This window comes from Myotis daubentonii, chromosome 3 (assembly GCF_963259705.1).
Source record: "Myotis daubentonii chromosome 3, mMyoDau2.1, whole genome shotgun sequence".
NCBI classification, from domain to species: Eukaryota; Metazoa; Chordata; class Mammalia; order Chiroptera; family Vespertilionidae; genus Myotis; species Myotis daubentonii.
The window spans coordinates 8,648,597-8,672,265 of NC_081842.1; the positions used below are offsets into that span (position 1 = coordinate 8,648,597).

Below are 23,669 nucleotides of genomic sequence, written 5' to 3' on the forward strand. Positions count from 1 at the left end.
CTTTTTACTTGTTGTAGGTCTATTTGTATTTTCTATTTCTTCTTCAGTTGGTAGTTTATGTCTTTCTAGGAATATGTCCACTTTTCTAAGTTATCTAATTTGTTAGCATACAATTTTTTGTAGTATGTCTTTATAGTTCTTTTTATTTTTGTAACATTGGTAGTGATGTCCTCTCTTCATTTATGATTTTAGTAATCTGAGCCATCCCCCCCGCCTCCCCCCCCCTTGATCAGTATAGATAAAATCAGTATAGATAAAGGGTTGTGATTTTGTCGCTCATTTTCAAGAACCAGATTTTGGTTTTGTTCATTTTCCTTGTTTTTAAAATATATATTTTATTTTGTCTGTTTGCATTCTGACCTTTATTACTTACTTCTGCTTGCTTCGGATTTAGTTTGCTTTTCTCTTTTTAGTTCACCGAGGTGGAAGGTTACGTTATTATTTTGAGCTCTTCTTTTTATATAGATATTTATAACTATTATAGTGAGTTTCTATCTCAGAAAGTTAGTAACACTTTAAAAAACATACTAGATTACAAAAAAAACAGTGCATAATCATTATTGAAAAGTTTTAAAAATTCAAGCTAAGTGCAAAGAAAAATGTGGCCCCTAATCCACATCCCAGAGCTAACCACTGTTAACGACTTTGTGTGCTTCCTTAGATATCTTTTCATGCACAACTGAAATTTGAGTTTTATGGAATGTCCTCTTCTCTGCCAGCGTGGCACTGCATCTGGCTGTGACCACCTGCTGCCAGTCCATGGCCTCTGAAGCCCTGTTTTCTCATCCTCCTTCTCTTTTCACTAGTTGTTCATTTTCATGGGGCTCTCCAGGCTGGGACCCGCGTGTTAGCAATGACGGTGCCCTCCCGGAGCCAGCCCTGCTCGGGGCTGGGAGGTGCTGGTGGGGAGGGCTGGTCCTGGGCAGGGTCCTGTGCCAGCCTGCAGAGGAGGCCGGCTTGGGGGGCTTCCCTTGGCAGCCACATGTCCTGCCCCAGGGGATGCCTGGGTGCAGACGGACGCCTCTCTTTGGGGCTGAGCCGCCCGCTGCGGTCACCCCGATGTGCAGGTGCCCAGGCCTGTGCCTGCGTGGTTTAGCATACAATTTGTTCCCTGCCCCTCCCCATGCCAGGCGTGAACTTCAGCCTGGACCAGTGCAGCCCCAATGGCACCGACCCCTACAAGCCCAAGTGCCCCGAGAGCGACGCCACCCGGCACCGGCCCATCTTCCCCGAGTGGCTGACGGTCATCCTGCTCTGCCTGTACCTGCTCTTCACGAACATCCTGCTGCTCAACCTGCTCATCGCCATGTTCAAGTGAGTGCTGCTGGGGCTCGTCCAGCCAGCTCGCTGCCCCCGCCCCCGCCGTCACCGCCATCGGTGCCGACGGGCCCTGAGCCGGGACCCAGGACACAGGCACTCTGAGGTGCCCTGTTCAACCCAGGCTGGACTGTGCCAGCCACTCTCCCTGGCCACTGTCCGGGGCCCTGCTGTCTGTCCGGGGCCCTGCTGTCTGTCCGGGGCCCTGCTGTCTGTCCGGGGCACTGCTATTGGGGACCAGTGGTCTGGTCATTCAGCTGTGAGCCAGGCTGCGGGAGGACATGGTGGCTGGGGGCCGGCAAAGGCTCACTCCTCCCTGTGCCTGGGGTCAGGGGGCTGTAGGGGGCGGACTCCAGGTTCATGGTCAAGGAATCGCTGGGCGTCTCACAGAGAAGTCACCTCCCCGAGGGGCCGGGCACAGCCACAAGCGGGGGCAGCGGGATTCACATGCAGGTGCTCGCGCAGCCTCGGTGCTCTGGGAGAAAGCACCGTTCCGCAGGGTGTTTGGTGCATGAAGTAAGGTCCCGAGGGGGGAAGTTTTGGCGCAGGCCTCCCACTGTGCAGAGGCGGGACGCTGGGCGGGGCGGCGGCTGTCGGAGGCCGTCCGGGTGGAGGAGTGCGTGTCAGCACTAGTGACAATGCCGCTCCCGGGACCGGGCCCTGGCTTGGTCAGGCCCCTTCCTCTTCCCCTTCGTCAGCCAACTTGCTGAGGTTGTCACTCTGATTTGCTGTGACAGACCCTGAACATGTGCTGGGACTCGATACGAGGCCCTAGGGGACCAGCGGGCGGGGCTCAGCCCGTAGCACGGAAAGCAGGTGCTTTTCTGAGTCAGCGGGTCTGCCTGTTGCAGACACCGTCCCTTCGTTTGTCGAACTGAACCGATACACTCCTTTGAGAGTTCAGCGCCACGACAGGGTCCCCCTCCCACGATGTCCGCTTGCTTTTTATCACCATTGAGGCACTTACACCACGATCCTGGCGTTCTTTCCTGCTCCCCTGGCCCCGCAGGCAGCTCGGAATTCTGCGTCCGGCTGCTCGGCTGTCTCTTTCTGCCCCTCGAGTCACCCTGGGAGGCGTGTGTCTGTTCAGGGGCCGTCACCGGCCCCCGGGGCAGTGAGATGGCGTGTGCTTGTTCTTGCCTCGTTGCCCTGCATCTGGTCATTCTCTGCAACTGGCGTGCTCCTTGCCTCCCGCCAGCTACACGTTCCAGCAGGTCCAGGAGCACACGGACCAGATCTGGAAGTTCCAGCGCCACGACCTGATCGAGGAGTACCAGGGCCGGCCCCCAGCCCCGCCCCCCTTCATCCTCCTCAGCCACCTGCACCTCTTCATCAAGAGGGTCATCCTGAAGATCCCGGCCAAGCGGCACAAGCAGCTCAGTGAGCCGCCCTCCGCCTCCCAGAGTGTCTGTCCTCGCGGGTCTTGGGGCCACATGTGGGCTTGGGGTGGCTATGGTGACTCCTTCTAGATGAGTCCGAGGAGTTTGGGAAGAACACAGACCATGCAGGGCACTGAGCTCCCAGCAGGCCCCTCGGGGGTGGGCGTGGCTCAGGTGCAGGACCCTGGGAGGGCCTGGGAGGGGGCCGGAGCCCCTCATGCGCCCTCCCCACGCAGAGAACAAGCTGGAGAAGAACGAGGAGGCCGCGCTCCTGTCCTGGGAGATCTACCTGAAGGAGAACTACCTGCAGAACCAGCAGTACCAGCAGAAGCAGAGGACGGAGCAGAAGATCCAAGACATTAGCAACAGGTACGGGAGGCCATTCGGTTCTGAGACATACCAGGGACATGGCCCTCCTGGGGGAGGCCCAGCAGCTGGTCACCTGGGACGGGAAACCTCAGTGCCATGGCCCGAGCAATTCTCCCAGCTGACCCACAGCCCTCCCTTTGGGTCTTGGGAAGGCCACTGTGTGTGGGGCTGACCTTGAAAGGCCGGGGTGGGGTGGGGTGGGCTGGAGGAGGGACAGGTGGGCCCGCAGGAGGCCATCTGGAGGCCTGGAGGGCGGACAGTGAGCGTGCTGGCACGTAACCACACCGCAGCTCCCATAGGGTAGCCCGCCTGACTCTCAGGCCCACTCAGCACATCTCAGTTCCTGCTCAGCTCTTCCCACCCTACTTGCTTCCAGGGTGCGAGGTCCGTGTTGGGGGAGAAGTCTCTCACTCCCTCTCTCCACCCGCCCTCAGCCCCGTGGGCACCAGAGGGCCTGGCTGCCCGGGACACAGACGTGGAAGAGTTTGGTCCTGCTGCTTGTGTGTGTCTCGCTGTGGGCCAGGAGGAGGGGGCACGGGGACAGGTAGTCATGGCAGCTCCTGGCCCTGGCACAGAGGTTCCCACAGGCCGTTGAGAGGGCGTTCTGGGGAGCATGCCCCCCGACCTCTCCTTAGAGACGGGCAGCTGCCTTTCTCCATCTCTTGGCTCATCTGTGAAATGGTGACAGTGACAGTATCCATCGCCTGGAGTCACCTCCAGAACATGGGCGCACGTGTGACGTGTGAGCACTTCCTGGGCTGGAGACGCCAGCACACACTGGCTGTGTGTGGCTTTATGTCACCGTTGCGCAGGAGTGATGGTGATGGTGCATCATGGGCATCTTCTCTCCCTGAGGCGGGCGAGGGATTCCAGGCCCAGAGGCAGCTTGGCACCCGGGCTGAGCCGGCCCCGCTGCGCCCACACCTCAGGGCGCACCTTGGTGGTGGGGACAGTTCCTGTTTGTCACAGGGACTGAGTCACAGCCAGCCAATCGCGTGCTGTCGCCTTCCCTCCAGTAGCCAGGTCGCACACTCACAAGGCTGGCCAGGGACAGGGCGTGGAGTACTTACGTGGCTTTTCAGAAATTAAGCAATACGTAGCGAGGGCGCAAGTTAACTGCCGGGCCCTCAGTGAGATAATTGTCTCCCCTTTCCCTCGATAGCCTTTCACAGTGAGCTGCAGCCCAGCTCAGTGTGCAGTGGTTACTAAAAGGGTTGCCCATGTCATTAAAGAAGAACAATGTAGGGTTGGCACCGAAGGAGACAGGAAGTGAAGACCCCTGGCCATCCACAGCCAGAGAGTCTGGGTGGACTGGGCGGTGGAATTATTTCACCCATAAACACAGCCAGCCAGAGTTGGGCGAGATTCCCACATTGTAGCAAAATAAGACAAAACCCAAGCAACCGTTCCCCAAATGACAGCACTGCCCAGCAGGAGCTTTGTTGCGTGTGACTTAGGTTCTGGAGCTCATGGCTGAGGTGAGGGGCTCAGGTATGTGTGCACCTCCCACCTGCATCTCTCGCCAGGATGCTCTGTGGGCCGTTGGAGTGGCGGTGAGAGCCTGAGGCATCCGCTGGCTAAGAGATCTCCCTCCTTGGGCACCAGGCAGTCTATACAGAAATATGTACTATAAACACTTTTTTTTTTTTTAAATATATTTTATTGATTTTTCACAGAGAGGAAGGGAGAGAGATGGAGAGCCAGAAACGTCAATGAGAGAGAAACATCGATCAGCCGCCTCCTGCACATCTCCCACCGGGGATGTGCCCGCAACCCAGGCACATGCCCCCGACCGGAATCGAACCTGGGACCCTTCAGTCCGCAGGCCGACGCTCCATCCACTGAGCCAAACCGGTTTCGGCAACACTTTCAAATTAAGAGAAAGATGCCTGAAATTAAGCCCCAGCTATTGACTCGGATGAGGCCGCCACTGGCAAGCTGGCCCCGTGCTGCCTCAACGTCCAGGCCCGAGGCAGGCCCGCCAGGCTGAGCTGTACACTCTTCCAGGGTGGACACCATGGTGGACCTGCTGGAAATGGACCGACTGAAGGGTTCGGGCTCCATGGAGCAGAGATTGGCCTCCCTGGAGAGGCAGGTGGGTTTCGGGCCGGGGCCTGCGTTTCTGGGGCACAGGTCTGACGGGCCTGGCTGGTGCCTCTGTGGTGCCCGGCTGGTTTGAGAATGAGCACCCTGGGAACGACCAAGAGGAGGTGGGGAACGTGGGGCACCTGTTCCTCATGGGAAGAGGCGCCTTCTTTTCCTCTGGGAAATTCCGCCCGAGTCCCCTGGCCGGGCTCCACACACTGCACTGCGAGCACCACCTAGGGGCCGGTCTGAGGAGTAAACCCTCGTCCCCTCCTCGGCCTCCTCCGACCTGTCCCCGGACCTGGCTGCCTCAGCCCCCCTGGCAGAGCTCTGCTGGCTTCTGCGGCCGCCTGGGGAGCGCAGCCGTAGGGGTAGCCTGTGTGTGGGGCAGGTGCTGACCAGAGGCGGTCTGGGATTTCCTCGCAGGTGGCCCAGACGGCCAGAGCGCTGCACTGGGTCGTGAAGACCCTGCGGGACAGCGGCTTCGGCTCGGAAGAGGGCGCCCCCTCCCTGGGTGAGTGGGTGGCTGTTCTTTTGAGCCTGGGGACTGTGGGGCGGAGAGGCACCGAGCAGGGATCCTGCTGGGCCTGGAGGAAGGACGTGGAGGGTGCCCTGGCCTGTGGGCCAGATGCCCGAGCCGGGCCAGCTTTGCCCACGCTCGTGTGGCTGTCCCCAGCCTCCCAGCCGGCCTCGGAGGGGCAGGACCCGGAGCTGGACAGCAGGCAGAAGGCGGAGGACCTGGGCGACGCCCACCACGTGAACGCCCGGCACCTCCTCTACCCCAACTCCCCCATCGTGCGTTTCCCTGTGCCCAACGAGAAGGTGCCCTGGGAGGTGAGTGCTGTCCTGGCTGCACCCCCACCAGGCTCGGGGGCCGGGATGCTGGGAGGGCTGTCCGGCCTGAACCCTCTGACCTGGCCGGGCACCAGGTGGGCTGGCCCACGCAGCTTCACAGGGGCAAGCTGGACAGATGCGGACCCCGAAGCACAGGTCCACACAGCCTAGGGAGCCCCATGAGCCTCTGATCCACAGAGAGCCGACCGCCCCTCACCTCTGGTCGCCCCACTTACCCGGGTCCCACTGTCCCCAGTGCATGGTCAGTGCCCCCTTTCCCGAGTGCCAGGTGAGCAGGAGCATCTGAGAGAGGGAACGAGAGGGAGACGTAGGTAATGGCATCCACCCCAACCCGCAGGCTTTGTCCCTGGCCCTCCCGGAACATTCCGGGCTGTTACCTCCGTTGCCTTCTCTCCAGCCCTGCCTGTGGAAATCCTCACCTCTCCGTCCACCCTAGACCCCCGCCCGACCTGGGAAGCCTCCCCTAGACACCAGTTCTGTCTCTGGCCCTGGGCCTGGGTCTGCCCAGCTCAGAGCTGCCGCGGGCACCTGGGGTGGTCTCAGGGTTGCGTGCTGTGTGCGCCTGGAGGAGCAGCCACCGCCACAGTCCTCTGGGTGCCTGGGCCTGCGCTGTGGACGGGTGACAGTCTGAGGGGCCCCTGTTCTGTGCAGACAGAGTTTCTCATCTACGACCCCCCCTTTTACTCGGCCGAGAGGAAGGACAAGGACTTGGTGGACCTGGTGGGAAAGTGAGTGTGCTCTCCTCCCCCCCTCACACCCAGGGCCGGGGGTGGCGGGGGGGTGGGCCGGGAGATGGGGAGCGGGAGCCCACCCAGGGCGAGGGCCTGCTTCCTGCCGGCCGCTTTGCCCTCCCAGGGGCTGGGGACTTGCTGAGAGGGGCAGGGGGCTGGGGGCGCCTGTGGCCTGTGGGGCCTCCTGTCCTCTGCCTCTCAGGTGTGATCACCCAGCGCTCTGCCCTCCCTTCTCGCCCTCTCTGATCCGGGACCTGACTGCTTGTCCTCTCCCAGCGCCCTGGACCCTCTGTCCAGGATCACCTACAACGCCGTGGACGGGCCCACCGACCGCCGGAGCTTCCACGGCAGCTACGCGGTTCAGGACGGGTTCCCTCTGTGAGTGCGGCCCTGTCCCCCCCCCCCCCCCCCGTCCCCCCACGGTGCCCGGCCTCCCTGGGGCCTTTGGGGCGTTCCTTCTGGGGTCAGGTTTCCCCTCTTGGTGACTAGGCTGCAGCCCTTGGTGAAGGCTGGTGCATGCCAGCCAGGCTCCTGGGAGGAAGGGCCTCCTGCCTGGGGTGAGCAGGAGGAAGGGACCGGCTGGGGGCCGTCAGAGTCCGAGGAGGACGACAGGTGGCTGGGGACGGGGAGCCCCAAGGAGCAGGCGGAGCAGGGCCTGAGGGAGGAGGCAGTGGCGGCCTCAGCGAAATGCTCTGGGAAAGGTGTGCCAGGATCGAGAGGACAGGCTGGCCGCGGGGACGGGGACGGGGACGGGGTCAGACCTGGGCGATGGGCTTGTCCCTCCTGTTCTAGTGGTGAATTCACATGAACCCGCCCAGTGTCCAGCATTTGTTCTCTCTGAGAGGACCGGGCAGGGTGGAGGAGTTGGCCCTGGCCAGTGGGGACCCTCGGTCTCCGTGTCAGGGTCCTGGGCTCGGGGAGCAGGGACAAGCCATGTGCTCCCAGGCAGGGTCCCCGCTGGTGACTCCTTCCTCTGGTGCCTGGCCCGGAACCCCCGCTGCCCCTCCCCTCACACGCGTGGGTGGCACGATGGGTCAGTCCCGCCCTCGGGGCACAGGAAGGCCACTTGGACGCCTTATGCATCTGCAGTGGGACCAGACCTGTGCTCCCAAGGACACCCTTTTCTTTTCCAACTGACCCCCTGGTAACCTGAAGCCCCCGCCTCACCCCTTGGGGTCCCCATGGGCTGGTCCTCCCGGCGGCAGGCTGAGCAGACCCCTCCCCACCCCAGGAACCCCATGGGCCGCACCGGGCTGCGAGGGCGCGGGGCCCTCTGCTGCTTCGGACCCAACCACACGCTGCAGCCTGTGGTCACTCGGTGAGTCCGCCATTGATGAGGGCACCCACGCACCCCATGAGGGACTCACTTCCGGGCCCTTCCCATGCGCCCAGAGAGCCCCGAGGACAGCTCTCATTTGGTACATGCCTCGGCATGACGCACCCCGAGACACAGGGCAGGAATGTCAGGGCCCCCTGGACCGCCCAGGCCCGTCCCCCACCCCCTCACAGCTCCCTCACAGCTCCCCTCACAGCTCCCCTCATTTCCCTTTGGGTCCCCTCCCTTAGAGGCCTGTGGGAGGAGGGACAAGGTGGCCAGGGCCCACTGCCACAGACGAACCGAAAATATGCAAAATGTGGCCCAGCCGGATCCCTAAAAAATATTCTCCAAAGGCTGGCCATGGCCGTGCTAGCCCTCCAGCGGCCATGGGAGTGGGGGCACACCCTGATGGTGCCGGACGGGAGCAGGTCCTCGGAGGACACAGGGCTGGGCCCCGGGAAGGCTGGGGGGCGGGGCTGGCACAGAGCCTGGGGAGGGCAGGTGTGAGCCCAGTCCCCCTGCAGGTGGAGGAGGAACCAGGACGGAGCCATTTGCCGGAGAAGCATCAAGAAAGTGCTGGAGGTACTGGTGGTCAAGCACGACCTGGCAGAACACTGGGCCTTGCCAGGGGTGAGCCACCAACTGCCCACGTGCCCCTTGCCACTCGTCCTTCATCCATCTGCCCACCGACTGAACGGCACCCACCTGCAGCCGCTGTCCCTGGTTCCTAATGACAAAGCCAGGGACTGGGCAGTGCTGCAGGTCTTTGGGCCCCAATCGATTCCAGGGCGCTGGGCGGCTCTAGCCCTGCACCCCGAGCCCCATGGTTCCCACGTGAGGGAGCGTGGCTCTGAGCACCGGGCACGGGGGGGTGTCTGCTGAGCCTGCACTGGTCCCGAAGTCTGAGGCAGAATGGACATGGCTGTGAGGGACTGTGACCAACTGGCAGGGTCCCCTAGGTGGGTGGGGACAGCGAGGGGTCGTGTCCATAGACAGGTGGCCTCGGGAGTGGCCGAGTGGCCAGGAGCCCAGCGTGGTGAGGTGTGGTCTGAGGAATGCAAACAAACAATAAAAACAGCCTCCCGATGGCGGCCAGGGGGTGGAGGTCAGGGCGCCGGCGACCTTACAGGGAGCCGAGAGGCACCGGTGTCCAGCCTGCACTCCTCCAAGGCTGTGCCTGGGGCCTCACAGCCTGCTGTGGAGCGGGCTGACGTGGACAGTGGGCTCTGGGCAATGTCACTCTGGCCCGAGACAGTCAGCCTGCCAGACGCTCGTCGGCCTGCGGCTCTGGGGTCTGGCTGGCGGCCCGGCGGCCCATGCCGGGCAGGTGGCCAGTGGAGGTGGGTCCCCGGATGGCCTTGCGGACGAGCCTTGCCTCCCTCCCTGCTCAGGGCTCCCGGGAACCCGGAGAGACGCTGCCCCGGAAGCTGAAGCAGGTCCTCCAGAGAGAGTTCTGGCCTTCCTTCGAGAACCTGCTGCTGCAGGGCACGGAGGTAGGTGGCCTGTGTGTCCCGGGCCCCGCGGGGCGCTGGTGCTGAGGCTGCAGGATGGGCAGGGGACAGGGAGCCTGTCCCGGCCCCCATCTCCACGCTCCCGGAGGAAGGAGCTGGGACCAGGGGCCGGGCCGTGGCTGGGGGGCCCCTCGCCTCTCCTCTCTGTCCCCATTTCTTCTCTAAAGCGATGGGGCTCGGCCTCTCCTTCCCACTCACCCTGGCCCTGCGCACAGCGGGCTCCCAGGGGCCCCCAGCCCCTGCGCCTCCCAGGGCAGAAGGGCTGGGGGTGCTCGCCAAGACCCGTCGGGAACGTGCAGCTGAGTCCTCACACACGTCAGGCCTGTCTGCCTTATTGAATCCTTCCTTTTTATTTTTTAAATGTATTTTTATTGGTTTCAGAGAGGAAGGGAGAGGGGGAGAGAGAGCGAGAGAAACATCAGTGATGGGAGAGAATCATTGACCGGCTGCCTCCTGCATGCCCCCTACTGGGGATTGAGCCCACACCCAGGCATGTGCCCTTGACCGGAATCGAACCTGGGACCCTTTAGTCCACAGGCTGACGCTCTAGCCACTGAGTCAAGCCGGCTAGGGCTGAATCCTTTCTTAATTACAAAAGCAACATGTGTTTGCTACAGCATCAAAAATGCAGCCCGGTCCACGCTGAACATCAAAGCCATCTACCCGCACGTGCCCAGGTGCCGCCGGGCACAGACACCTGTTTGCTTCTCATGCCCCCCGCGGCCCCCCGGGCGTGTGAGGGTAGAGGTGGCTTCGAGGGTCACCGGGCGGGCTCCGTCTGCCGCTTTCGTCCACACGGGAGCACACACACACACTTCTTCCATAAGAACGGCCGCTGGCCTCCTTCTCTGCACCTTGCTTTTTCACGTAATCGGCGATGGTCGTATTTCTAGGTTCATATTTGCAAGGCTTGTTTTTCACGACTATATAACGTCCTGCAGACTTTATGTATTTTGTGCCATGATTTGCTTAAACAGTCCTCTAGGTGGCATCTAAGTGGTCACCGGTCCTGTTTCTACGCATGTTGGGGATGAAACAGGCGATTGCTGGTACTTACGGCTCTGACCTGCACCAGCTGGGCCTTATGGTTCGTCCCTGTCCCATGCTTTTACCTCTGGGACACTGCCGTCTCCCGTTTCCTTACTTTGTAAAAATAGTCAGTTTATCCAGGTGATATCCAAACAGCATAAAATTAACCATTTTAAAGCAGACCGTTCCGTGGCATCTAGTACATCGACAGTGCTGTGCGGTCATCACCTCTGTCTAATTCGAAACATTTCCATCACCCCAAAAAGAGCCCCCGCACCCCATCTGCGGTCACTTCCTTCCCTCCCCCAGCCCCTGGCCGCCTCATCTGTCTTCTGTCTCTGGGTTTGCCTGTTCGGGCGGGACACTTGTATTCCGTGGAGCACACAGCATGTGGTCTCTGGCGTCTGGTTCACTGTAATGTTTCAAGGCCCACTGTCATTTTGAACCCTCCGTGGACAGTCCAGGTGGGCCCGGATGGCAGGCCAGAGGCCAGGAGGGACATGCGTGAGCCTGTGCGCTGCCTCAGGGTGCTGGTCAAGGCTGAAGGCTGGGGTGGCAGGAGCTGGGCAGGCAAGGGGAGAGCCAGGCCAGGGGCCCGGGTGCCATGCAGCTGTGCTCAGAGTGTCCCAGGGTCCGCCGAGCTTGGGACAGGGGGGCCCTTGGTCTGGAGGAAGCCGGCAGGCTCAGGGTCGGTTGGGGGATCTGGCTCACCCTGCGCTGCCCCCCAGGTGTACAAAGGCTACGTGGACGACCCTCGGAACACGGACAACGCCTGGATCGAGACGGTGGCCGTCAGTGTCCACTTCCCAGACCAGAGCGACGTGGAACTGAAGAGGCTGAACTCTGTATGGGGCTTGGGCCGCAGGCTCCCAGGAGGGGAGGGTGCAGGGCCTGTAGGGAGGGGTCTGATGGGCTGGCTCCTGGGCCAGGGCCAGAGCTGCTGGGGACCCTGAGATGGGGTCCTCCAGGAGCCCCCAAGCTTGCATTGGGGGCGGCTGGTTTATACACCTTTATGGGGATACTGTCGCCTGAATTTAGCTCAGTCCGACACGTCTCTAATCCAGACCTGGGACCACAATGTCCCAGGGAACAAACCAGGCCGTCGTCGGCAGGATAGAACCTCCGAGCAAGGTGCCTGCCTGTTCTCGCCCGAGGGCTTTCGGGCTCCGCAGGCATTTTCTGAGCTGCGTCTGAAGTGGGTGTTTTGCTCCCATGTGATAAAAGCCCAGTTGAGGCCCAGAGATGGGGGTCAGAGCAACGTCCGGGGTGCTGGGTGCTGGCGGCGACTCCGGGGTCAGGATGTGCCTTTCCTTGCAGCACCTGCAGGCCTGCGACCCCGGGATGTCCGTCCGATGGCAGGTCGTGGACAAGCGCATCTCGCTGTATGCCAACCACAAGGCCATCCTGCAGAAGGTGGCCACCCTGTTCGGGGCCTACTACTGACCCCCGGGCTCAGCAGGGCCAGTCTGCCCCCAGCCCCTCGGAGATCAGGCTGCAGGGGACGCAGCTGTGGACCTCGGGGAGACCAGGGGTGCAGCGTGATGGGGTTTGGAGACCTGCTACCCCTCAGCCAACTGGAGTCCCCCACCGGACGAGTTCGTGAACTGGCAAGGCGCTCTGAGAAGGGAGCCAAGGCCGGGGACAGGCTGGCCCCGGTCACACGGCGTTTCCTCAGGATTGTGGTGGCCACGGGGACCCCGCCAGCCATCACTGCCTCTCCTGAGCCGGCAGGCAGCCGGTTGAGGGACCGGAGCCTCCTGCAGCCTTGGCCTTTGGCCTGAGTCGAGTCTCCCCTGGTAACGCTGTCAGGCACAGCGCACCCCCTGCCGGAGGTACATCGGTCCAAGGCCTGTGTCCCCTGGAGCGTTGGGGTTCCCGTGTGGCCTCCTCCTCAGGCCCATGCCTCCAAGATGGCCTCCACCGTGGCCATACTCAGACCCTCGCCTGGTCTGGGGCAGGCCCTGTGGGAACCCCAGTTTACAGCCCGGGCCACCGTCAGGGCTGAGCAGGGGCAGGAGGCCTGTGAGTGCAGGCCTGCTCCAGAGACGCAGAGGGTCCCTGCCTGTGAGCCCAGGGAGTGTGGGTGTGGATGGGGGCACCCCGTTTAGTGTCAGCGAGTCACAGACCATCAGCATAAGCCATCAGGAGCATCAGGACCAGGAAGGTTGTCAAACCCGACGCTAAGTCCGCTGCCCCGTGCCACCCGGCCGCCCCGTGCCACCCGGCCAGCTCTTCTGTGCCTCCTGCAAATAAAGTTCCAGAGGTGCAGTGGTCAGGAGCCGTGTCTGGGCCACCGAAACCTCTCCCAACCCACGGCCACGCTTCCCGTGGCCCGAGGGCCTCTCCTGTGGCCGTCTCCCGTGTTTGTGGGCATGTGTGCGTGTGTATGTGTGAGTGGATGTGTGTGCGTGAGTATGTGTGTGTGTGTATATTTGTGTATGTGTGTGTAGATGTGTCTGTGTGTGTTTCTGTGTGTAAGTGTATAGATGTGGATGTGTGTGTCTGTGTGAGTATATGTGTACATGTATAGATGTGGATGTGTATTTGTGTGTGTATTAATGGGTGTGTGAGTACGTGTATATATGTGTGTGTGAGCGTATGTATGTGTGAGTGTATGTATGTGTGTATATGTGAGTGCGTGTGAGGATGTGTGTGTGAGTGTGTGAGCGTGTGCAGGGAGAGCCGGCAGAGGGGACAGGCCTGGACACCCCGGGAGCAATACTAGAGGAGGTGAAGGCAGCCCTCTGCTCTGCAGTGAAACTCAGCAGCCAGGACGGGGTTGGGGGGCGGGGGGCAGTTGGTTCTGAAGGGCCCTGCGGGGAGGTCTGGGGCGCTGGTGCAGGCAGGGAGACACTGCTCAGGCCCTGTGCGCCTGGGAAGCCTGGAAGGGGAACCATTGCCGGCCTGATTTTAGGTTTTCTAGTCTGGATTTTTAAGAGCAGGCAGAGAACCAGGAATTCTGGAAGAGCCAGGAATTCAGAGGTCTAGGAATTCTCTGAGTGTCGTGGGCGGTCAGTGTGGCCAAGGCTGCTGGGGACAGTTTTGCCAAAGGCAATCCATCCACGAAGGTTCTTGGCCAGCGTGGGGTCCCTGGCCTTGGCTTTTTGCTTCCCATGCAACAAGTGGGTTCTCGGCCAGCTGCCCTGTCCTGCCTCTGAGTTGGCTGCTCCGGCCCTGCCTGGGGGTTGGCTGACCTCGCGGTGCCCAGCAGCCTGGGCTTCTGTCTGAGGGTCCCCATGGGCAGGTGGGGACAGTGTGGAGCCTGGGCAGCAGAGGGCTGAGTCAGGCACAGTGGAAGGGCAGGAGGGGGAGCAGCCGGCACAGCCCTGGACACTGGCCATGGCCCAAGGAAGGGCCCACCAGGCCCCTGTTCGGTCTGTGTGGGGCGGGCAGTGTCTGGGCCTCCCCGGATGTTTGTTCATCTGCCTGATTTCATCCGGCCCTGGTGGTGCCGCACGCTCGGCTCCTCCTCCCTCCTCCCCTGAGAGCAGCACTCAGACTTCACCCTGCAAAACAGCCTCCCTGATGGGCAGGCAATTAACCAGCCGCAGAGCTGCATTCGCTCCCTGGGGCCACGATGCCGGATTCCGGGTGGATAAATAGGCCAGATAATCAGCGCATAGTCCAATTACAGTAAGAAGGGTGGCCCGGTGGGCAGAGCACGTGGCCGGGATGGCACTGGAAGGTGCTGGTGTGTTTGGGAACACTGACTCATGGCCTGGAATGAACAGCGAGCTAGGCTCTCACAGGGCCCTGCAGCCTGGGCCTGGCCGGCAGCCAGAGCCTCTGTGGACCTCTGACATCATCACTAGTCAGGAGGCCACAGAGCCAAGGGCCGGGAGACGGCTCAACACAGCCTTACACGGGCACCTGGGACTGACTGATCCATCCACCCGTCCACGTGTTCGTCATTCACACATGGACTTCCCTGTGAGAGGCCCACCTTCGTCACTGCACACATGTGAGTGTGATCCGCTTGGTGGATTTTTTATGTTAACAAGCAGCACCCAGATCCAGATACACAACACCCACCCCAGGAGCCCCACCCCATCCTGAGGTCCACCACCCTGCAGTGTTGCCTGCTCTTGAGCTTTCCATAAACAGAAGCACACAGTGTGAGCGCTGAGTGTCGGGCCCCTCCCACTCACACGCATCCACACTGTCCTCTTGGTGGTCACCATATACTTTGTTTAAATATTAAAAATATTCCATAATTTGGGGGCTCCCTTTGGCACCTCTTCAATTGTCCAGAAAATAAACATACCTGCAGCCTGTGTCTGGCCGGGTGGCTACAGCTTCCTGGCTGACAGTACTTTCATCTCTTTAAAAGGCCGTTGGCTGTGTGAGGCAGAAAGAATAATGTCTGTGGTGTTCCCGCACATGTGGACATAAACCGTACGACCACAGCACAGCCCCCAGGGGTGCGGCACGGCTGCTGGGCTCTCACTGGTGGAGTGGCCCAGGGTGGCCTGGCGAAGGACTGTGATGCTGGACGCTATCCCCCGAAGCAGGAAACGACACAGCGACCGTTACAGACAGGAGACAACTAAAGAGAGAAAATGGACCAAAAAATGTTCAATCCAAGGGAAGTCAGGAAAAGAGGACACGGGATCAAAGGGGAAGAAAGAGAGGCAGACGGACTGGCGCCCAACTGCCCCAATTATCCCTTCACATGAGCTTTGAAGCAGGACGTCATCCGTGGGAAAGCGCGACCCGGGACGACCGGCCTTAGTGTCACTCATTTTTCCACGAACGTCTTTGTCTATTCGAGGCCCACACTGCACTTAGCTATTTCCCCTTCGTCTTTTCCAGTCCGTAACAGTGACTCAGGCCTTTCTTGTCTTTTACGACCGCTTCCTTCATTTTTGGAGCGTACTCATCAGTCCTTTGTAGCCGTCTTTCAATGTGCGTCTGTAGTGTTCTCACGATTGCAGATTGTGCATTTGGGGCAAGAACACCACAAAGTGCTGCTGAGTCTCAGTCCATAGCACCAAGAGGCTACATGATGGCTGTCTGTCTTATTACTGATGATTTAACCTTAGTCACAGAGTCAGGTGGTTTCTCCGCTGGAGGGTTGTTATTCTCACCTTTGTAGTTAACAAATATATTAAAAAAGATACTTGAATGCTATGGAAATCCCGAAGGAAGCTAAGTATAAGACGCTCGAGGTTAAGAGTACAATGGAAACAGGTAGCCCATGCTAACCTAATGAAAAGACGGCTGGGGTGGCTGTTAGAGTCAGAACAGAGTTCAAGACAAAGAATCTGGGGGTAAGAAGGGCCATTTTACAATGATAAGGTGACCATTTAATCAAGAGGACATAATCTGAATATAGGCTTCCAAAATGCATAAAGCAAAAAAAAAACAAAACAAAAACAAAACAGAACTGCAAGGAGAAAAGGATTAATCTACAATCAGAGTCAGAGACTGCAACACCCATTCTCAATAATTAATAGAGCAAGTGGGCAGAAAGTCAGTCATAATATAGAGGTGAATATCATACCATCAGCAGACGTGACCTCATCAACATTCTACTGAGCAACAATAGAACTCACGTTTAAGTGCACACAAAACAATGATTAACAAAGGCCCTATTCTGGGCCATAAAATCAGTCTCAACAAATGTAAAAGGGTTCAAAACATACAGCGTATGTTCTCCAACAACAATAGATTTAAATTAATAAGTAAAAAACAAAGATCTCTGGAAAATACCCACATGTCTGAAAACAAAATAACACACTTCTAAATCCGTGGATCACAAAAAGAAAAGAAATCAAAAGGCAAATTAGAAAATATTTTTAACCCAATGAATATGAAAATACAACATATTGCCCTAGCTGGTTTGGCTCAGTGAATAGAGTGTTGGCCTGCGGACTGAAGGGTCCTGGGTTCGATTCCAGCCAAGGGCACATGCCCAGGTTGCGGGATCGATCCTCAGTGGGGAGTGTGCAGGAGGCAGCCAATCAATGATTCTCTCTTATCATTGATGTTTCTATCTGTTTCTCCCTCTCCCTCTCTGAAATCAATAAAAAAAGAAAAGAAAAGAAAATACAACATATCAAAATTTTTGGGGTGCATAGAAAACAGGACTTTGAGGGAAATTTATAGCCTGTATTAAAGAAGGCCTCAAATTAGTGACCTAGCTTCCGCCTTAAGAAACCAGAAAAAGAAGAGAAACTTAAACCCAATGTAAGCAAAAGAAAGCATACAGATCATAGTGGATAAAGTCAATGAAAAAGGGAAAACAATAGAGCAACCAATGCAACAAAAAACTGGTTCTTTGAGAATATCCATAAAATTGACAAATTTCTCTCCTGACTGATGAGTAAAAGAAAAGCGCGAAGACACAAGTGACCAATACCAGGAATGAGAAAGGTGCCATCACTGTACATGGAAAGATTAATAACAGAATATTATGAACAACTTCATGATGATAAATTCAACAATTTAGATAAATGGACGATTCCTTAAGAAATACAAACTATCAACATTCAATCAAGGAAAAAATAACCTCAGAAGTTCCATCTCTACTGAATAGTTTAACAACATATAAAATGATACTCACCATGTGAATCTGAGGTAGGCAAAGATTTCTTGTGATTTATCCCAATGACACAAGGTTGACTTGACACTTGAAAATCAACCAGTATAATCCATAATATTAACAGAATAAAAAAAAAAGATTTTCAATAAATGCAGAAAACATTTCACAAAGTCCAACAAGCACTTCTGATAGAAACTCTCAGCAAACTAGTAATAGAAGGACACTTCCTCACACGGACAAGGATAGCTACAAGAAACCTGCAGCCAACATTGTTTTTAATGGGGAAAGACTCAATGCTTTCCTTTCCCCCTGATATCAGGAACAAGGAGATCTCCTCTTACTTCTGGTCAGTATTAAACTAGAGTCTCAAGCCAGTGCAATTGGGCATGAAAAGGAATTTAAAACACATCCAAACTGATGTATTTTAAATACATGGATATTCTCAAAGAGAAAGGACTCATAATCTTTTTATTTACAGAGAAGATGATTGCATATGTAGAAAATCTTGAAGTGTTTATTTAAAAGTTCCTAGAACTAGTAAATGAGTTTAGCAAAGTTAAGATCAGAATACAAAAATCAATTTTGTTTCTACATATTAGTAATTAAAAACCAGAAATTGAAACAAAAATGCCATTAACAATAAATACTCAGAGATAAATCTGACAAAAGATGTGCAAGGTCTGTAACCAGAAACTATAAAACCCAGATGAAAGAAATAAAAGAAGCTCTAAATAAATGAAAGGATATACCATGTTCATGGATTGGAGACTTAATGTTGTCAAGATGTTAATTCTCTCAAACTGATCTATAGAGTCAATGCAACCCCAAACAAAATCCTACTAGGCTGTTTTTAGTAGAAGTTGGGAAAATGAGGAAATATATCTTGGATGACCAAAAAAATTTTATGAAAGAACAAAGTTGGAAAATTTATATTTCCTGATTTCAAGAATTATTATAAAGATCCAGCTATGAAGACAGCTTGGAACATTTGCACAAAATAGGCAAATAGACCAAATGAACACAGAGTGTACAGAAATAGACTCACACAGATACGGATCACTGATTTTCAACAAAAGTACAAAAGTAATCCAGTAGAGAAATAATAATTTTTCAACAGTTCTGGAACACTGAATATCCATATGCACACACAAAAAAATAAACTTGGTCTCAAATTTCACACCATGTATCAAAAAGTTGGATATTAAAACCAAAGGCAAAACTTACACTATAAAAACCCTTGTGACGCTGAGTTAGGCAAAGATTTCTTACATAGGACACCAAAAGCACCATCCATATAAGAAAAATTGGTAAATTGTACTTCATAATAATGAAAACCTTCTCTTTGAAAAGCTCTTAAGAGAATGAAAAGACAAGCCACAGACTCACAGAAAATATTTACAAATCACATATCTGATAAAGGACTTGTATCCAGAATATATAACGAATTCTCAAAACTCAAAATAAGAAAACAACTCATTTAGAGATGGGTAAAATCTTCAGAGCACTTCACTGAAGAAAATAGATGGCAAAAACAAAACAAAACAAAACAAAAAACAGATGAAAGATGCTCACCATCATTAGTCACTGGAGAAGTACAAATTCAAACCACAATGAGATTCCAGCACACGCCTAGTAGAGTGTCTGAAATTAAGAAGGCTGACATGCCAAGTGCTGGTGAGGGTGTGAGCACACACTATGGGCAGGAATGTAAACTTGTACAATCACCCCGTCAGTTTCTTTCACATTAAACTTACAGCTACCTGTGACCCAGCCATCCCACGCCGAGATATTTACCCAAGAGAAATGAGTATTTGTCCAAACAACGGGTAGGACACAATGTTTGTATCACTTTATTTGTAACAGGCAATGAATGGAAACAACCCAAATGTCCAGGAACAGGCAAACAGATACGGAAACTGGAACATTCCTAGGATGAATGACTAGTCAGCCCTAAAAGGAACAACTTGATAAACACATAATTCTGCTGAGGGAAAGAAACTAGACCGAAAAAGCACATACCTGTGATTCCATGTACATAAATGATAAGAAATGCCCACTTAATCCACAGCGACAGACAGATCAGCGCTTGCCTGGGACGGGGGTAAGGAGGGGAGGGAGTACCAAGGGTGGGACTGGAGTGTGTACTGCGTGGATGATGGTGATGATTTCACGAGTGTATACAAATGTCAAAACTTACCAAATTTAGATGTGTGGTTTCTTGTATACCAACCACACCACAATAAAGCCGCTTTTAAATGCCCCGGCTTACACAGTCCCCATCCTTCTCCAGGCCCCCGTGCAGGGACCCTAATACAGAGAAGGTGGGGGTGCAGTGAGAGTCCTGGGCAGGAGGGGACGCGGGTGGGTGGAGACCTAACCGCACTCCCCAGCTTCTGGGCCGAGGGACGCACCCTAAGAGGGACTCACCGCAAGGGCTTGGCGCGGATCCGAGGGTCTTCAGGCCCCTTGCGTGCAGGTGTCAGCGCCAAGAGGGGCCTCGCGCCCCCACTCCCCACGGCGCGCAGCTGGGTGGACCCGGGAGGGGCGGGGCTCTGTGTGCTCACGGGCCCGCCCAGCCCGTAGGCCCCGCCCACAGCCCCTGAGACACACCCACTCAAAAGATCCAGCCCCGCCCCACGCTCTCCCACAGGCCACGCCCAGGGCCCTGCCCCCATAGCCCTCTAGTCCCGCCCCAGGCTCCGCCCTCGACCAGGCTCCCGCGTCCTCCTGGCCCCGCCCTGCCCCGCCTCGCCGAGGCCCCGCCCCCGGGCCCCGCCCGCGAAGTGCAGGCAGAGCCCCGGCAGCCCTCGGTGCCGGCCTCGGGGTCCCCGCCGCGCCAGGGTGTGGCGCCGGGTCGGGCTCGAGCCACGGAGATCCTCGCGCAGAGCAGCCTCCGTTCGCGGCCGCGCAGGTAAAGCCCCCGCCCCTCCCGGGAGTGTGGACACCGCGTCCCTATTACCCGCCCGTGGTTCCCAGGATCCCGGGGGTCCCCGGGGGTCTCGGGGTCTCGGGGTCCCGGGGTCCGAGCCCCTCCAGCCCAGGCCCCGCGCGGCCCCGCCACTCCACGCCCCAGCGCAGCGCGCGCCCAGGGCTTGGCTTTTCTCTGTTCTCCTCTTCCTTCCTTCCCAAGCATAATGGAAATAAAAGGCGCCCACCCCAGGGCAGGTGCCGGGTGGCTGTTCCTGTTAGGGCGGGCAGAGAAGAGCTTTATCCATTATTATAATTTTTAAGGGTTGTCACAATTAGCAAAGTGCTAAGCTTCTGCAGGAGCCTGGCCGGGAGTGATGAGCCACTGGTTCCCGGTGGTTGTGGGTTGGTTCGGACTCTGCATTCAGTCTTCCCCGTTCCCACCCTGAGGGGCTGGGAGAGGGTGGACGCCAGGCTGCCATCACCCAGAGCTGTCCAGGCCCCTGGTCCCTGGGTGTCTAGAGGGTGTGTCCAGCTTAGGTGGCAGGGCTGTCCCACCATGTTGATGGGTGCCTCCCCCCAACCAGGGGTCAGTAGAGCCTGCTCTTGCTCTTCTGGGGGCATTGGGAGTCCCCAGAAATAAGTTAGAGAGACCCCCACTGCTCAGAGGTTTCAATATGCCTGTGGTATCTCCTCAAAGTCAAAGTGTGCCTGGGTGCCGGCTGAATCCCGTGGACAATGCCCATTGCTCCTCTGTTTCACGTTTTCCTGGCAGGCGAGGACAAGAGTTTATGTCCCTGTCGGAAGCAGCGTCCAGGGAAGCGGGGAAGGATGTAGGCCCACAGCCCCGGGCTGGAGGAGCGCGCCGTCTGCCCCCAGGTGCGGTCAGGATGGGCCCCACGGGCAAGCAGAGCCTCTCGTCCGTGCCGGCCCCCATGGGAGGGTCTTGTCTCCTCCTCCTCTTCTGCCTTCGCCTGGGCACCTCCTGCCCGCAGAGCTGCCAGTGCCCCGACCACGATGGGGCCGTGGCCGTCCACTGTAGTGCGAGCGGCCTGCAGGAGATCCCCAAGGACATCCCCGCCAACGCCGTGTTCCTGAAGCTCGACGCCAACAAGATCGCCCGCGTCCCCAACGGAGCCTTCCAGCACCTGAGCCAGCTGAGAGAGCTGGACCTGTCCCAGAACGCCATCGAGACCATTGGCCCCGCTGCCTTCTCGGGCCTGGCCGGCGGCCTGCGGCTGCTGGACCTGTCTCACAATCGCATCCGCAGGATCCCCAAGGACGCCCTGGGCAAGCTCAGCGCCAAGATCCGCCTGTCCCACAACCCCCTGCACTGTGAGTGTGCCCTGCAGGAGGCCCTGTGGGAGCTGAAGCTGGACCCCGACTCGGTGGACGAGATCGCCTGCCACACCTCCGTGCAGGAGGAGTACGTGGGGAAGCCGCTGATCCAGGCCCTGGACGCCGGCATCAGCTTCTGCAGCACCCACCACAAGACCACCGACGTGGCCATGCTGGTCACCATGTTCGGCTGGTTCGCCATGGTGATCACCTACGTCGTGTACTATGTGCGTCAGAACCAGGAGGATGCCAGGAGGCACCTGGAGTACCTGAAATCCCTGCCCAGCACCCCCGTGTCCAAGGACCCCCTCAGCCCTGCATCCTAGTGCCCGCTGAGGGCCATCACTCTGTGGCAGGCGGTGACTGACTTCCGCTCCTGGTGTCTCCCGGGCCAGGTGATAGTCACAGCTGCTTCTGTGCAGTGCACACTCTGATCAAACACTTCCTCCAATTGCACTGAGTCGCCGCAGTGCCCTTCGAGCCAGGAGACTCTATCAGACCCGCTGAGGGAGGAAGAAACGAAAGCTTAGAGAACGGACTGACTTGCCTGTGATGTCACAGGAAACGATCCAGTCGGGACTTAAAACCAGGCTGCCTCTAAGATGCCCCTTCCACTCGCAGGCCTCCCCCGTGTGGCACCGTGGGAACGAACGCATTCAGAGAAGGAGGGGCTTGTGTCCATGACTACGAATACCCCCGGTGGAGTTTGGGGTGCAGATTCACCCGTCGAAGGCACAGGTGACCCCGCACTGCGGAACGGACACGCCTCTGCTCCCCTAGTAGTTCCTGAACACATTGGACCACAGCATCTGTCCGGAGCCAAGTAGGAGAGGCCAGGAGAGGGAAGGGAGTGAACAACCGTGTTTATTCTCAAATGATTGTGAGGAATAACACTTGGACCCAAATTTCAGCCCGGCGAGAGGGGGAAAACCCCAAAACCTGAAACCGAAACACCACAGGACAAGCTCGGCCCGAGTCCCACGCGGTCTGCCTGGCTTGTGGGAAGGCCGGTCATCATGGTCGCCGCCGTGCCTTGCTTTTCTACTCACCAACACCTAAAGCAGCTCCTTTCAAAGGACAGGACCGATGAGTGATGTTTCAAGGCCAATCAACGGGACTCCTCCTTTTCTCCAACAAGTTCTCTCTCTCTCTCTCTCTCTCTCTCTCTCTCTCTCTCTCTCTCTCTCCCTTACCTCCCCCCTCCCCCTTTCTCTCTCTCTCTCTCTCTCCACCTTTGCTTCCAGGACTCTCAGAGCTCACTGAGTGCTCGATTTTCTTATACTATAGCTACACGTCCAGGGCAGACGTTACCTCCACCTGTATGACTCTGATTCATCTTCCCAGTTTTATGTTACTGTCTTTTGTATGAGTGTTTATATTTTACACGACTTTGAATATTTTTTTTGGGGGGGGGAGCAAATAGGGATAAATTGCTAGGAACTGAATGTATAAAGGACAGGAGCCTCATCAAGCAGAAGCTCAGAAGCGATGAATGATGGCGGGTGGTTGGTACTTGGAAAGTTCCGAGTGACTTGACGTGGGAAACGAATGTGGGGTCGCATTTACACGCTGACCCGGAGGCACAGCCGCTGCACAGAGACCCGAAAGGCTCGTCCGAACGCGGCTGTGACTTCTCAGTCACGGTGCATAAACAAGGACCCGCCAAGAGGTTCCCAATGCCTCCCACACCCTAAGGCGCTGTGCCGTGTTCACGGGGTGGGGGTGGGGGCGTGCACAGCCCGTGCAGGGTAAAGAGAGGGGCTCACTGTCCAGAGTGGCCGTGGGAGGCAGGGTGACTCGGCCATTGATGCCCACCTGCTGCTCCACAGGCCGCCAGCCCACAGCCCTGCCCACCTTTCCAGTGACAGCTGAAACCAAGATGTCTGTCCACGTGTGTGACAAAGGCTGTGTGGAGCAGGTAGGCTCCGCTGCGGGCTGACCAGCAGGACACAGCCTCCTTGGGTGATCTGGGTCCCCTCCCCCCATCCCATGTGCACTGGGGGGGCCAGGGTCCCACCCCACAAGGAGCTCACCTCCTGTGGGCCTCCCTGATGGCTGTGACCCCGGGGTCAGGGGAAGAGAGCAGCACAGGCCCAGGGGTAGAAGGGAGTGTCAGGGTCCTGCAAGGCCTCTTGTGGGTGCTGCCAGCCTCAGCACTTTGGGGGGCCCCTCCTTGCTGCTAGGGACTCCATTTGCTCTTACCCCCAAATCATCCAACGCCTGATGTCACCACACGTGGCTCTTCAGGGGGTGCATGGAGAGTAGGTGGGCTTTCCCCCTCCCCAC

General features: G+C 57.2%; 2 protein-coding genes across 13 annotated transcripts in view; both read left to right on the forward strand.

Moving 5' to 3' along the window:
• The window catches only part of TRPM2 (transient receptor potential cation channel subfamily M member 2), a 50,819-nt gene extending 37,957 nt beyond the window's left edge, over positions 1-12,862 (forward strand). For 10 of the 12 annotated variants that reach the window (XM_059686613.1, XM_059686614.1, XM_059686617.1 and 7 more), the window contains 13 exons: positions 1,131-1,314; positions 2,516-2,697; positions 2,933-3,065; positions 5,073-5,160; positions 5,577-5,664; positions 5,827-5,984; positions 6,657-6,733; positions 7,013-7,114; positions 7,968-8,054; positions 8,579-8,684; positions 9,446-9,547; positions 11,323-11,439; positions 11,912-12,862. In XM_059686613.1, coding sequence (XP_059542596.1) covers positions 1,131-1,314; positions 2,516-2,697; positions 2,933-3,065; positions 5,073-5,160; positions 5,577-5,664; positions 5,827-5,984; positions 6,657-6,733; positions 7,013-7,114; positions 7,968-8,054; positions 8,579-8,684; positions 9,446-9,547; positions 11,323-11,439; positions 11,912-12,037 — 1,550 coding nt within the window. In that variant the 3' untranslated portion in view covers positions 12,038-12,862. Of the gene's footprint in view, positions 1-1,130; positions 1,315-2,515; positions 2,698-2,932; positions 3,066-5,072; positions 5,161-5,576; positions 5,665-5,826; positions 5,985-6,342; positions 6,457-6,656; positions 6,734-7,012; positions 7,115-7,967; positions 8,055-8,578; positions 8,685-9,445; positions 9,548-11,322; positions 11,440-11,911 lie in introns of those variants that run through there. The other 2 variants (XM_059686620.1, XR_009451765.1) reach the window with 2 other exon arrangements.
• A 7,025-nt stretch (positions 12,863-19,887) lies between these two features.
• Positions 19,888-22,842, forward strand: LRRC3 (leucine rich repeat containing 3). The gene is made up of 2 exons (XM_059686669.1): positions 19,888-20,049; positions 20,821-22,842. Exon 2 carries the CDS (start codon positions 20,837-20,839, stop codon positions 21,707-21,709), a length of 873 nt encoding a protein of 290 aa, XP_059542652.1. The 5' UTR covers positions 19,888-20,049; positions 20,821-20,836; the 3' UTR covers positions 21,710-22,842.
• Positions 22,843-23,669: the final 827 nt, after the last annotated feature.